Source organism: Amblyomma maculatum, chromosome 11, assembly GCF_055883805.1.
Source record: "Amblyomma maculatum isolate TAMU_Amacu chromosome 11, ASM5588380v1, whole genome shotgun sequence".
NCBI classification, from domain to species: domain Eukaryota; kingdom Metazoa; phylum Arthropoda; class Arachnida; order Ixodida; family Ixodidae; genus Amblyomma; species Amblyomma maculatum.
The window spans coordinates 110076829-110090888 of record NC_139354.1 but is presented as its reverse complement, the minus strand read 5'-3'; the positions used below and the strand labels follow the sequence as shown (position 1 = coordinate 110090888).

The window sequence follows — 14060 nt, the reverse complement described above, 5'->3', positions numbered from 1 at the left end:
ACGTCAAAACTTTTCAACTGCGCTGGATATGGCATACTGCTAACGAATATGTATACCTTCCTAAGACGTGCACAACAGTTCCTTAGAGAAGTAAACAATATCATTATCATCATCATCATACCCCCTGCAGGGCGAAGACCTCTCCCATTTTCCTCCAATTAACACATAATGCCGATCTCTCAACGGTAGAGTCCAGCAACTTCTTTCTCCTTGCTGGTTGTCTCTAGTCAAGTTCAACTGCGATTCTTGCAGAGCTGTCTCTGAACACAACCTAAAGGTAACATACACTCACTGAACGCACGAAATAATTACAGTAGCATAGTGTAACCGTTGCCATACAGTCACCTCCTGGCTCTGTTCACGGCTGTTTTTTGCATCTATTAAGAATCAAAAACATCACATACTGCAGCCTAAAAGGAGCACAGACCTCAAGAAAAGTGTTAGCAATTCATTTGATTATTGCAAATTGTAAAAAGAATATGAAAAAAAATTACAAGGGTTCAGCGCTGCTGAATCAAATATTGAGCGAAAGAATTAGCTGCGGGTGACCGAGCGTTCTTCTTTTTTTTTTCTTCCTCAGCCCACATATAAAGCCCCGCTTTAACAAAGTCGTATGAATGTGCCTATAGGGGTAACGTGAATGCCGGAGTCATAGCAGGCTGATTCTGACACAACCGTCCCATGTGAAATGAGTGACCCCAGTTGGCAGCTCCTGCCAGCCCATGTGGGGTGTGACGTCACAGCGTCACGTGGGTAAGACGTGGCTACCGGTTGCGCTACGCTGAAGGCTCGAAACCTACAGTAGTACAGTCGAACCCGGATATATCGAACTCGAACGGGATCGCGAAATAGTTCGATATATCGATAATTCGATATACAGAAATTGGCTTGGGACGGCACTTACGATGCGAAAAAACGATACCGTATTTGTAGCGTAATCAACTCACTCGCATAATGAACCCACCCTCCACTTTTGCACTCGAGAATTTGGAAGAAAAAAAAAGCGTTAAGGCCAGCTCGCTCACATGCAAGCGATTAAGCGACCTCAGCGACAAGTGGCAGTGACAGAGCAAAAAATTTCCAACTTGTTGGAACTGTGTCCCTCTGCAGTTCGAGCCACCGCGGCAGCTGAAAACAAGGTTTCTGTGTCGACATGGCAGAAATCGCCAGCGTTTTCGCTAGCATGTCAAACTTCGTTTCGGACGTCTTATCCACAGCTCATTTCTTGGCAGCGTGCCAAGATGCTGCGCAGCGATAACGTGTGTTTATCTTTTGATAGCTCCTACGGTGGCGGGGAGCGAACTTAGCAGAGTGCCCGTGATGGCTTGATTGCACAAGCCTGGTTCGATTTATCACGCCGCGCTTGGGGCGGGCACAGTCCACTGCCACAAAATCATTGGAAAGCGTGATACAGTAGCTGCAAATTCTGTTTGAAGCGATAAATGCTAAAAGCCGGTGTCATGATTGCAGCTGACCGCATGCTTTTGTCGATTCATACATGCAAGAGTAAACGACTCCCACAAAAAAAAAAAAAGAAAAGAAAAAAATGCCACTTCGTAACGCTATATCTTACGCTGCGCCGCGCGTAAAGCACACCAATAAAAATAGACAACTCTCGCAAAAAAAAAAAAATCTGCCGCTTCTTAACTTCCGCAGGTGTCATAGCCACGTCAGCCGCCGCGTGCAGAGGGTTCGCAACCCACGTACGCTGGAGAAAGCGTCCGACGTTCTGTCTGAAAACGGGCTGAGCTGGCTTGGGGCATGTGTAGCGCGTGCTACTGCGAACGAAGCCCGGGAAGGAGGAAGGAGAGAGATAGGTCGGCAAAAGAATGGGCACACCCTTGCGCTTCGCTCTGTCGCGTTTTCCCCCTCTCGTTCCCACCGGTTCTCTCTGGTTCATTCACGCACATGGCTTGCAAACATCACATACTGGCGCTCGGGAAACGATAACCGCAAATGCGCGCTCCTTTAAGGAATGGGCGCGGCGCTGCCCTAGCTGAACTGTCCCCTCTCATTACTTCCGCGCGTGGCTTGAAAGCGTCACGAAGCAAACGGCCGAGGGTGATGCGATCGTCTTTGGGAAAGGCACAGTTTCCAGTGCGTGGTGCGGAGTTCGATATATCGAACGACCGGTGAAATCGAGTTCGATATATGGCACGGCTTTCCTATACTTTTACATGGGATTTTCAAGGGGATATTCTGTGAGTTCGATATAACCAAAATTCGATATATCCGGGCTCGACTGTATTGCTTTCGCAATAAAAAAGTTACACTCAGGAGATTCGAACAGATGTTTTGAATGTTGAGATGTAATCCACTGCGCCACGGCAGCGATGGGAATGGCGGGCCTCAAATGCGGTCTTATTCGTTTTGACATTTCCGCTATTTGTCGCCAATTGCTGTTGCTCAGAGCACCCTATTGTTGAGAGAACAGTATCACACCCAATTAACCTGGTCCTGTGCTAGATGCATCCTCTTGAGCGGTGGCCTAAAGGTAAAGCATCCGCCTCACATTTGGGAGGTACCACACTTCCCACAATATCATACCTGTCCTAATTACTGGGTTAGGAAAAATTTGTTGGCTGCTACATACCCGCCTTTCGTCTTTGTTAGTTCTCTATGCGCTTCCTCTCAATGAAGTGTCAGTACCGCACGTCAGTTTTTTTTTTACCTTGTAAAGCTTGAAATGATGGAGAGCTGTGCTGATGACTGACCATAAAAAAAAAAAAAAAAAAAAAAAAAAAGGCATCTCAGTACACACAAGTGACCATGCCAGTAGGCAAAAGTGTAGCAATAAAAGTTATTGGCTGGTTTCTACAATAATGCAGTCAGACCCAATTATAACAATACTGGTTTTAATCTATATCAGATATAACAAAAGGCAGCCACTGCACCGTCGGGTTTGCCATGTGTTCTATGGTAAAGTAAACCACTTTTTACAATGGTGTCATATTGTATTATCGGTTATAACAATCAAATATAGTCACTGAAAGTCAACAAAAACGCGATGACCACAAAAGCATGCGCGTAAGCAGAGACGCCAATAATGCTGATGTAGCAACAATAAAAAAATAACAAAAAAAAAGAAATCGGGGCAGAGCGCGTCTGTGTCGTTTATAATGTTTTCTTTTGTTGTCAGCCTAACCCGGTTATAACGACATTTCCATGGCACTTCAATACTGTTATAAATGGGTTTGACTAACATAATCTGAAGAGAGTACAGACAGCATATGACAGTGTGATAAAAGTTGATAAAGCACCATGCCAAAATCTGCACTGCAGTCAGGTCAAACCATCTGTGAAAAACTGCAGTCCGAGTTGAGGGCTGTGTCAACGCCGTCTTGCGGTTAAGCGCAGAGATCCAGGATCCACAGAGAACCCCATGAATTCGGCCATGTAAGCAGAAAATCTGTGCACACAATTACACAACACAAACCATACAGTGTATATTAAAAAAAAAAGGCAGATCCCGAGAAACCTCTTTCAATTAGATGGCAGAGCTCTAAAGCATGCAGTCTTTCTGCACAGGGGCTGCCCTTATCTTTGTATACAAATTGTAAAAAAAAAAAAAAAAAAAAAACCCCTTTGACAACTTGAAACCTCAATAACATCACTATGCGACCATCTTACAAAAACCAACATCTCAAATTCCATAAAGCGCTCATAAAAAGCAGCAAACTGACCTATTTGAACTACAGTTCATGCAAAACTGTCCCACCAATTACGACAGTTGCATACTGATTTCATCGTTTCACCGTATCTCGTCGCCTTTCCACTGGCCTTGGGTTGAAAGGCACTCTGCACAATGCCTGCACCACTGTAGAGAAAATCGTGCCAGCTTGTCGACTCCACCACTTCCGAGGAGTTCCAAAATTCACTGGTTCATGTCTACACCGTCATTCCACAGTGCAATGAGCTAACGCGTAAAACGGGCACCCCACCACACTTCCTCACACTGGTGAAGACACACGCATGCCAGCACCACTCAGCTGGAGCCAAACTGACCATTATCCATGGCACAGCTGTCTTGTGCGACTGACTTGTGAAAGCTTTTGTGATGTGATTGGAGCATAATTCATCCCCTGGAGGTACCAGCTAGCAAATTAATGTTGCTCCATGCTGTTTGTTGCCGCTTCATGTCCATTGCAACGTACTGTTCAAATCCCTCTGGGACCGTTCTAGCGACGAGAATGTCATGTTAACGAGCGCTCGCCCTGGAAGATCTCGGGCGTGATGGAGAGCGGCAGAGCTGCTTCGGAGCACGACTCATCTCCGGAGCCTGATGCGTTGGCAGTGTTCCGGTTAGAGTGGTGGTTCTCCACCAGGAAGAGTACCAGCTGTGACAGTGCATGACTCTGGTCCTCTGCTGCCTGCGCCTGCCGCTCAGCCGCCTGTGCAATCCGCTGCTGGGCATTCAGAAGATCTTGCAGCAGCGCAGTTTGCTGCAAAGAGGGCATTTACAATGCTCATTACTCAAAATAACTCACAGCCGCGTTTTACATAGGAATATTGTGCGAGTGGGACATAAAAATGAAGTATCATGATGTTAGAGCAAATACAACAAATAAAGAGAACCGTTAAAGAATAACTACCACAAAGCGTTGAGCACAAAACATTAGAAGCAAGGAAACAGAACACAAATATAAGTTGAAGCTAACAAGAGCGCATTTATGTGCATTTTATACAATTTAAAAAATGTTTTTTTTTACGAGCGTATAGATCCAAGAGATTAAGGAATTACCGTATTTTCTGAAATGTAACGACACTTTTTTTTTTTTCAAGATTTTTAGCTCTCAATGTCTACCTCTGCATTATATAATCGAACACTGCGATTCAGTTGGCCTAAAGTAGTGCCAGAGTTCAGCTATATTGAATCTGTTACCACTCGGTATCGGTTTCCACAGTTTTACAATATTATCTTGGCAACCTAGATACGAAGGAAGCCAAATCAGCCAAATCCCAATCCATCCAAAGTCAAAATGTTGCCCTTTTTGGTTATAGGCTAAGGCCCACGGGCCTTTATCCCGCGCTTGCCGAATCTGTTGCCGCAGATTAGTGCAGTTATTTCTCTTATAATCGCATTTCGCACGACTGCAACGAGCCATGCACAGTATGATGCTCGCTTCGAAAGAAAACCTATTCTGATAGAAGAAATCGGAAATTCTGTTGCAGCTCGACAGCTAGACGTTAACTAATCTACCATATGTGGGTGGTGGATGCAGCTGCAGGTGATTTTTAAGTGTGAGCCTGACTACAAAGGCTTCCGATAATATCATCTGGGAGGACGACAATGAAAAAGAAGACTCGGTTGCCGAGAACTCGGCCTCCCCTTCCGACGACGAATGAGCGTTTTTGATAAAATTGCAAGGGCCACAATTTCTATTAAAGGTACTTTTTCAAGCGCTTATCTTAGGTTAGATTCGTGGTTTTATTTTTTCCCACTGGGCAATATGCGAAGTTGCCCCTCACGTTACTTCTGCGGTCGCGTAACACTGGAGTAAATACGGTATGTTGGTTAACAAATCTCTTAACGCTGCATTATCACTGATATCAGTAACATCATCAGGAAGGTTATTCAAGCTAAATACTTTGTTTGGTACGACCAAAAATGTGCATGAAGCTATAGACCAGTTGCAAAGCCTACAAGTCAGTCTTCCTGTATGGCAGAAATTCCTGCACAATGTCGACATAGAGTTACTTTGGAGTAATAATTTGGAGCAGCGCTGGACCATCGCGTGGCGGGCAGAGTAATTGCCGCATGTACCATTCGTCGCAGCATTCCGAGCGTACGCCTTGTCGCGCCGCTATTACCCTAATTAGAATAGGGTCCCCTATTCTAATGCTCCTTATCTCTGGACACACTTTCCTCATCCTCAGGGTTGCAGTGCTCTCTCTTTGTTCCTGCATCAAGAACGGCCGAAAACCTGTTCTCGCACAATGGTTTGTGCAATGGGGACTGCATCTGAAGCTGTGTGAACTGTAGTAGATGCATGCGCTGCACTTCATTATTATCCCCGAGTGAGGTTCTGCTACTGTAGTGCATGAATTTCTACCTCATAGGGAAGCTGGCTTGTGGGTTTTGCAACTGGTCTATTGTGATTGTGAAGGCAATGAGATGTACAACCTGGCTGTGACAAAGGCAACATATTTCTGTGAGGACTGAACACCATTCTAGCAAGTTAAAGTGCCTGGTGCAGGGTATATGCAGATAAGGCTGGTCACACAAATGCCATGCCTATTTTTTACAATCAAGGCTACATTTCTACATCCCACAGCAAAAACTGCACAGACAAGAGAACCTAAGTTTTGCATGATGGAACACTGTTCATGCTGATTGCTTTCAGAGCGTTTAGCAACTCTGGTAAGTAGATGATGCTGACACAATTTCTTTTCAAATGTGCCACAAACAGCTGTTGCTGAAAAAAAAAGCTTCCATAAAAAAAAAAAAAAAAAATAGAGCATCGCCTGCCCACCCGTATTGTCTGGTGCAGCATCTCTGAGTGGAAGTGCTCCTCAGCTGTGATAGGCTCCAGTACAGGGATGCTGTCTGGGTCTGGTGGGGGACCTCCATTGACCAGCACGTGTTGTTGCTGCTGTTGCTGAGGCTGTGGCTGGAGAGGCGGAGGTGCTGGAAGGGGAGCAGCCTTGGGAGGCTCCGGCTGCTGCTGGGGAGGTGCTGGTTGCTCCACCAACATCCCATTCAGCAGGGACTGCGCTTGCAGAGGAACTGCTCCTGCACAGAAGGGGTGGTGACGCCACCAATGTCCCATATTCCTTCACAACGCAGTTACTGGGTGTTCGTGCCTGGGCTGAGTAAGCACGAGACTTAATTAAAAGAGCGCAGCAGAGGGAAAATGAAAAGAGGTACTACATTTTCGGTTTATAAGACACACCTCTGCATAAGATGCACTCCTCATATTTAGAGGCTTTTAGCGAAAAAGTCTGTATATATAAGATGCCCCTTCGCATAAGACGTGCCTCAACTTACTCAATTAGGGTAACGAGAAAATTAGGGTAACGAGAATTGACTACATGATGCTTGAATGATGATCGCAAAATGCTCTGTACCAGTGAGATAGCTCATTACACGGTGCGAAATGATCGAAAAGGAGAGGCAACAATCACACCCGGAAATACTCTCGCGAAGGCAGAGCACCACTGCTATTTTTAAAGCCTTTAAAGGCTTTATCTTCCAATGCGAAAAGAAAAAGGTCACTAATTTCTGGCAGCAGCACAGCAAACATCCGCTTTGCACTCAGAACTGCTGCACTGATCGCGGCCGTGTTCGGACGTCGAGAAGTGGAAAACACACATGCAGTAGCAACCAAACACTGTTGCAATAAGCAATTGGAAAATAGAGTCTGCCTGCCTTGGCAGCGCGGGGGGTTGAGAAGAGCGCAGGTCATCATGCTGTGGCCTTTCACATTGCTAATGTTGTGAGATAACCATCAGTTTTTTAGTTGCGGAAGTCCTTACTATCGCTGTTTCACATTGAATTTTACCTTGCAATGTAGCGAAAAAAGAATGCATTAAAGATTTACCGTTGTGCAAGACGCACCAGCAAAAATTTTGTAAAAAAATATGTTGGAAAATACGGTAAGGTGAGAGCAAAAGACAGTGTGCGGTACTTTTACCTGGGGCAGCTTTCTGCTATCACCAGCTAACCTACTGCCATCTAGTAGCCCAAATGGCAAACACTAGCCATGCACTAAAGAAAACAAAGCCGTAAGCATACTGCCGGTGCATGCAACCACATCAGCTTCAGATGCCTAGCGATAGCTAGGGGGAAATCCGCGAACCGAGAGGAAAGACGGCGAGAAGAAGAAAGAGATCGTGAGACACTTTGGATTCTGTGCTCAGCCTGTCACTCGGCAGAAAGCAGATCAAAGTGTCTCAAGAAAGAAGCGTACGAGATTCCGATGGGGTGAGTTGTAGAAAACGCTGTTCTGCAAATCATACGAGATTCCGATGGGGTGAGTTGTAGAAAACGCTGTTCTGCAAATCATTATTATTTATTTATTATGATACCCTTTGTTATCATGTAGTCCTGTAAGTGTTCATTAAATTTGTTGAACTGCGATTAGTAGTCATCGTTTAAGACAACCCGCGACCAACAATACGCAGGTATAAGCGCAGGCATTGCTAAGAGCGACTCGTAGTTGAACTTCATTAAAACACATGATGGTTTAGTTTGATTTGTGGAGTTTAACGTCCCAAGGTGACTCAGGCTATGAGAGATGCCATAGAGGAGGGCTCCAGAAATTTTGACCACCTGGGGTTCTTTAACGTGCACTGACATCGCACAGTACACATTTAATTAAAACACATGAATGAGCAGACAATCTGGAATAAGGGACATCTTTCACTCAGTTGGCAGCCCTACCCTCTCTCGCTAAGCAGGACTCTTTTGTAACAGATGTAAGGTATAAAAGATATGGAGTATTAGAGGACAAGCTATGTTTAAACTTAACTTATGAGTGGCTCCTTCCTCGCTCTGCGGGTGCAATGCCATTATTTGCAAACTGCGATACCCCAGTCAACAAAAATGGCACAGAACGGGCCAGCTAGACACAAAGTATTTACGAGGACACATCATTTAAAAGTCCTCAGTGAAGAACAACTCTCAAACCTACCAGTGGAGATAAAGCCGCGAGCATGCTAGTCACAATCTATAAGTCATGATCAGGTAATGAAAAAAATATTCAGTAAGTCGAACCCGAATATATCGAATCCGGATAATTCAAATTTTAATTGTATCGAACTAAGGGAATATTCCCTTGAAAATCCCATGTAAAAGTATAGGAAAGCTGCGTCATATATCGAACTCAATTTCATCAGTCGCTCGATATATCGATCTCCAGACCACGCATTGAACGGCGCGCCTTCCCCAAAGATTGCGATCATCTTCATTGGCCGCATCATTGGCCGTTTGCCGCGTGACGTTTTCAAGCCACAAGCAGAAAAAAATGAGAGGGCACAGTTCGGCGACAGCTGGTCTAGGGCAGCGCCGCACCCTTTCACCCAAAGGCGCCCGCATCTGCGGTGATCGCTGCTGATCCAGCACGTGATGTTTGCAAGCCATGTGCGTGAAGGAACGAGAGGGAGCCAATGCAGCAGTGGTGTTCAGAAGAGGGGAAAAACGGAATACAGCGAAGCGTAAGGAGGTGCCCATTCTTCTGCTGCGCTTTATCTCTCACCTTCCTCTCTTTTTCCTGGTCTTCGTTCGCAGCAGCACGCACTACGCATGCGCGGACAAGCAAGCTCAGCCCGTGGCGGACGCTTTCGCCAGTGTGTGTTGTAAACGCTCTTTGCGCGGCGGCTGACGTGTGATGTGCGTCCATGGCGTGTCTCGTGTTGTCGTGCTGCACGTGCAAAACTACAAACACAAATGCAGCAGTTTTTTTTTTTTTTTTTTTTTTTGGAGTCGTTCATCCTTGCCGTCGTGATGAACGTGCGGCATAGCGTATGCTGTGACGGCTGCGGACGTTAAGAAGCTGCAATCTTTTTTTTTTATTTTCGTCTTACTTGTTGTGTTGAAAGTGCAGCGCAGCATAAGCAATGGCGACTGCAGATGTTAAGAAGCGGCAGGCTTTTTTTTTTTTTTGCGAGAGCCATTCTTACGTCTATGAATCGACAAAACCATGCGGTCAGTTGCGATCATGACACCGACTTTTAGCATTGTTTTCTTGAAAAGGCATTTGCAGCTATCACGCTTCCAATGATTTTGTGGCAGTGGACTACGCCCGCCAAAAGCGCAGCGTGATAAATCGATCCAGGCTTGTGCAATCAAGCCATCACGGGCACTCTGCCATGTTCGCTCCCTGTCACCGCTGGATCTATCAAAAGTATAGTCAAAAGGTAAACACGCCGTGACGTTATCGCTGCGTAGTATTTCGGTGCACTGCAATAAATGAGCTCTGGATGCGACGGTCGAAAGGGAGGGACACACCTCCGAACGCTTTTCTTTTTTTTTTCAAATTCTCAAAGGCAAAAGGGGAGGATGGGCTCTATGCGACTGGGTTGATTACGCGACAAATACCGCATCATTTTTCACAATCCTAAGTGGCGTCTCAAGCAGATTTCTGTATATCAAACTATTTTGCGATCCCCTTCGAGACTGTTATAAAAACTGCATTTATCCCAAATATTTCTGGTTTTTAAGACTTCAATTTACCATGAGCTAAGCTTAAAAAGATTTGCCAATAGTCGCAGCTACGGTAAATGGTAAGTATATGGCGTCTTAATGTGCCAGGCGAAAATAAAAACAGCTTACTTTTGCATTTAATAAGCTCTTGTAACAAGGTGTAGACTTTGTGAAACTCCTAGTCACTGGGTGACAATGTAAGCATAGTGAGAGGTCAGTTAGTGGAAACAGAAAACCCAACTAATAAGACACCTCTTTCATAGTAGAATAAAAGTCCTCTCCAGTACTTGTCTGTTGCGAAGTGGTTCAACTGTATGCTTATCTATTTGGACACACCTATGACCTGATTGCACCAAAGACAAAGTAGGACGACCAGCGCTGAATGTGCGCTCTGACACGTGGCAGCTCCTGCTCACTGATTGCCGGACATTTGATCTATGAAACGAGCAATGCCAAGGACTGTACAAGCACATTAAGACAGCTACAAAGAAAAGGTCCAGTCATGCTAACTGCCCACAACCGGCTGCTGTAAGAATTTATTATCTGTTGTTTATGATCCTTCCATAGACTGGGTGGCAACCAACGCTGCAGCCTTGAAGAGGATCAGGAGGGAACAATGAGAGAAGTAGAGAAGAAACAATGTGCGAAGGGCAGTAGCTAAAATTTAAAAGACGGCAGCATGCAAATGACGCGTTTGCAGGTGTTGACATCAGCCTGTTCCACCTGCTTGTGTCGTGCTTGCAGTCAGTGACTGAAAGCAATATACCACACCTACTGACAAGCAATATACCCACTCGTGTGCACTGTCCATTCCTATTATCGAGAATTTGTAACAATTTTTTCAACCTCAAGAGGTCCCAGTAGCTTTTAAAAGGTGCGGAGGTTTTGCACTGACGATGGAAACTGAGGATTGAGTTGCTACTCTAAAACATTGATATCGTAAGGCCTTTGTTCTTTTCGTTCCCATTCTGAGTCTTCAGGCAGGCTGCTGTTTTTAGAAGAAGAAAGTTTGTTTATTCATAAAAACAGGTATTACATATATAATACAGAAGGAGGTCCCAGAGCTCAAGGCTGTATCGGGACCTCCTATGGATGGATGTATAAACTTATGATAAATATTATTGGTACAGCAGACACAGTCAAAAGAGGCAAAACCGGCGGACACAATATGGTAAAAGAAAAAAAGTAAGAATGCAATACCAGTTCAAAAATTTCATGCGCGGCCGGTACTGTTAAAATAAATTACTTGAAAATTATATACAATTTGATACATCTTCCTAACACACATATGAAAACACTCATGAATTGAATGTGAATAAAGTCGTATATAAAGTGAAAAAACTTGTTTGAAAGTTGAGTTACACTATTGCGATAATATGAATAACAGTTGTTTTAAAACCAGACAGAGATGGGGATTGCTTGATATGAGAAGGGAGGTTATTCCAAATTTGTAAAGAAGCAAAAAGAGTTGTGTGCTTACCATAGTTTGTTCGAACGGTTGGTAATAGAAAATTGTTGTCCATAGCAAATCTTGTTTGATTATTATTGGTGAGGGCCTCCCTGTTGATTACATTTGAGGGTATGGTATTATGCACAGCTTTATAAAGTAGGATTGCGAGACTAGAGGTAATCAATGAAGCAATCGGTAAAATGTTGTGGTCGTGAAGAAGTGATAGCACATTGTTGTGGTATGAACTGCAGGTTATTATACGTATAGCCTGATTTTGAAGATGTTGCAGTTGATATAAATGTGATGGGTAAGTGTTTCTCCACAAAGTGATGCAGTAATTAAAGTGACTATGAATGAATGCGTAGTAATGAGCTATTAAAGTGTCACGATTGAAAAAGGAACGCGCTTTTAGTAGTGCTCTGATGCCAAAACCACATTTTTGTTTCAAGTTGGAAATGTACTTATTGTATTTAAAGTTAGCGTCCAGAGTAACGCCAAGAAATGTGCAATGTTCTGAAAGCTAAATGCAATAAGAATTAAAAGTACAGTAGAATCTCGGTGATACGAAATTCAAAGGGAGACGAAAATTTTCGTATCACCCGAAATTTTGTATCACCAAAAAACGAGCAAAATCCGTTTTCAAGCCTTCCAACAGGTATGAAATATTTATTTTTGTTGAAAGAAATCGCGTATATCCTTCCGCACCTTCTTTTCCACGAGATCTGATAACAGAGAGTTTTGAAAACTGAAAAATTGGGCCGCTGTCTTCTCCCGCACAGACTCGGAGGTCACGGCGCGCCGCAGAACATCGATGGCATGCATCGTTTCTGCTGCCGTCGGCGGTGGGTCATCAACGCGTTGGTCGTCGTCACCTTCGTCACTGCATGGAATGCCAGGCTGTGATGACACTTCCTCCGCAATATCTTCAACCGTGCGGAGACCACAGGTGGCGCGGTCGTCGTTCGCGGTGACGAAATCGTCGACGCAACAGTCGACGTCAAGTTGATTCCAGACATCGATGGGAATCGGGTCTGGCACTTGCGAGGCAGTAGCCACAGCGGATTTGAAAACCCCACACTGCGCGAAACAATTGGCGATGGTCGTAGGAACGACGCGATCCCAGGCAATTGCAAGAAAATGCACAGCGTCCACAAGAGTGATCTGGAGATTCGCGTCCTTCCTTTCAATCTTCGCGAGGAGGCTGCGCACCAACAAAGCTTTGAAATGGTGCTTAACATTCCTTATAATCCCAGCAAATGACTTGTTGCGTTCGGGGGCAGGAACACCACCTCAACACTCTGTAGTGTCATTTGTTTTGGATGGGTGGTGCACTGGTCCAGCAGCAAACTATTTTTCTGTTGTGGCAAGACATCTTGTGGTCAAGGTACGTGACGAATTCCATAAACAAAGAAGACGTCATCCATGCTTTTTTGTGCACCTTGTAGACGCAGGGCAATCGACCGGCTGCCTTAAAGCATCGGGGCTTTTGATATTTGCCAATGACTGTCAGCGGCATCTTTTCCGATCCGTCGGCGTTGCAACAAAACAAAACTGTGATACGTTGTTTGCTCTTTTGTCCGTCCGCAGGCATCGCCTTTAAAGCACAAGCTTTTTCCGGGCTGGAGATAGTAAAACAGCCCTGCTTCATCTACATTAAAAACATCACGTGCCTCATATCCCGCTATGTAAGACGGCAGTGTGGTTGTCATCCAGTCTTCCACGGCGGAGGCGTCGACTTTTTTTCCTTCGCCACAAACGGTCTTGTAGGAAAGATTGTGACGCACCTTGAACCGGTGAATCCATCCACCGGAGGCCTGAAAGTCACCAATTCCAAGTGTGAGTGCGATGTCCGCTGCCTTCTCACGAAGCACTTTTCCGTTGATGTTGACGCCGGCCGCCGTGACCTCTCTCAATCACGTTAGAAGAACCTCTTCCAACTTCACATGGTGGGCAGTTTTGGCTTCTTTAGAATTCATCGTGAAGTGCTGCACATTCTGCATAATTTGATTGCGCTGACCAACAATCGTTGACAACGTTGACAGCGGCAGGCCTAGCTCCTTGGCCATGTCCGTGCGCCTTTTCTTGGGCTCTTTGTCCACCTTATTTAAAATTTCCAATTTGTCTTTAAAGGTCAGCGCCTTTCTCTTCCGTGACATTGCAGTATGATGTAACTTTCCGCATTGCCGAGATGATCACAAAACGACGCGCTATCAACGTGGTGTCAGCCTCAACAAACGAGAAAACGAAGCAACGTGTTGCCGCTGCAGCGGAGACTCCGGAAAGCGGAAGAGCGTGGCCTGCGGGGCGGCGGAGAAATGTGGAGAGGGCCGCAAGGCCGTGCGCACAACGAAAACAAAAAAACAAAACAAAATACGGGAGGGGGGGCAAGATATCGCCGCCTCCTTTCGCCAACTTCGCTGCTGCCGCGGGTTGCCAAGCCGGTTTTTTCCCGCTGTAATTTTTTTT

The 14060-nt window shown here is 45.2% G+C and overlaps 1 protein-coding gene across 4 annotated transcripts in view; it reads right to left on the bottom strand.

Annotated features, from left to right (window-relative positions):
• Positions 1 to 545: 545 nt before the first annotated feature.
• The window catches only part of LOC146174661 (uncharacterized), a 61234-nt gene continuing 47719 nt past the window's right edge, over positions 546 to 14060 (bottom strand). For all 4 annotated transcript variants that reach the window (XM_084583855.1, XM_084583857.1, XM_084583856.1 and 1 more), the window contains 2 exons: positions 6474 to 6733; positions 546 to 4442 (listed from right to left, as the gene is read on the bottom strand). In XM_084583855.1, the coding sequence (XP_084439981.1) occupies positions 4194 to 4442; positions 6474 to 6733 (509 nt within the window). In that variant the 3' untranslated portion in view covers positions 546 to 4193. The remainder of the gene's footprint in view (positions 4443 to 6473; positions 6734 to 14060) is intronic.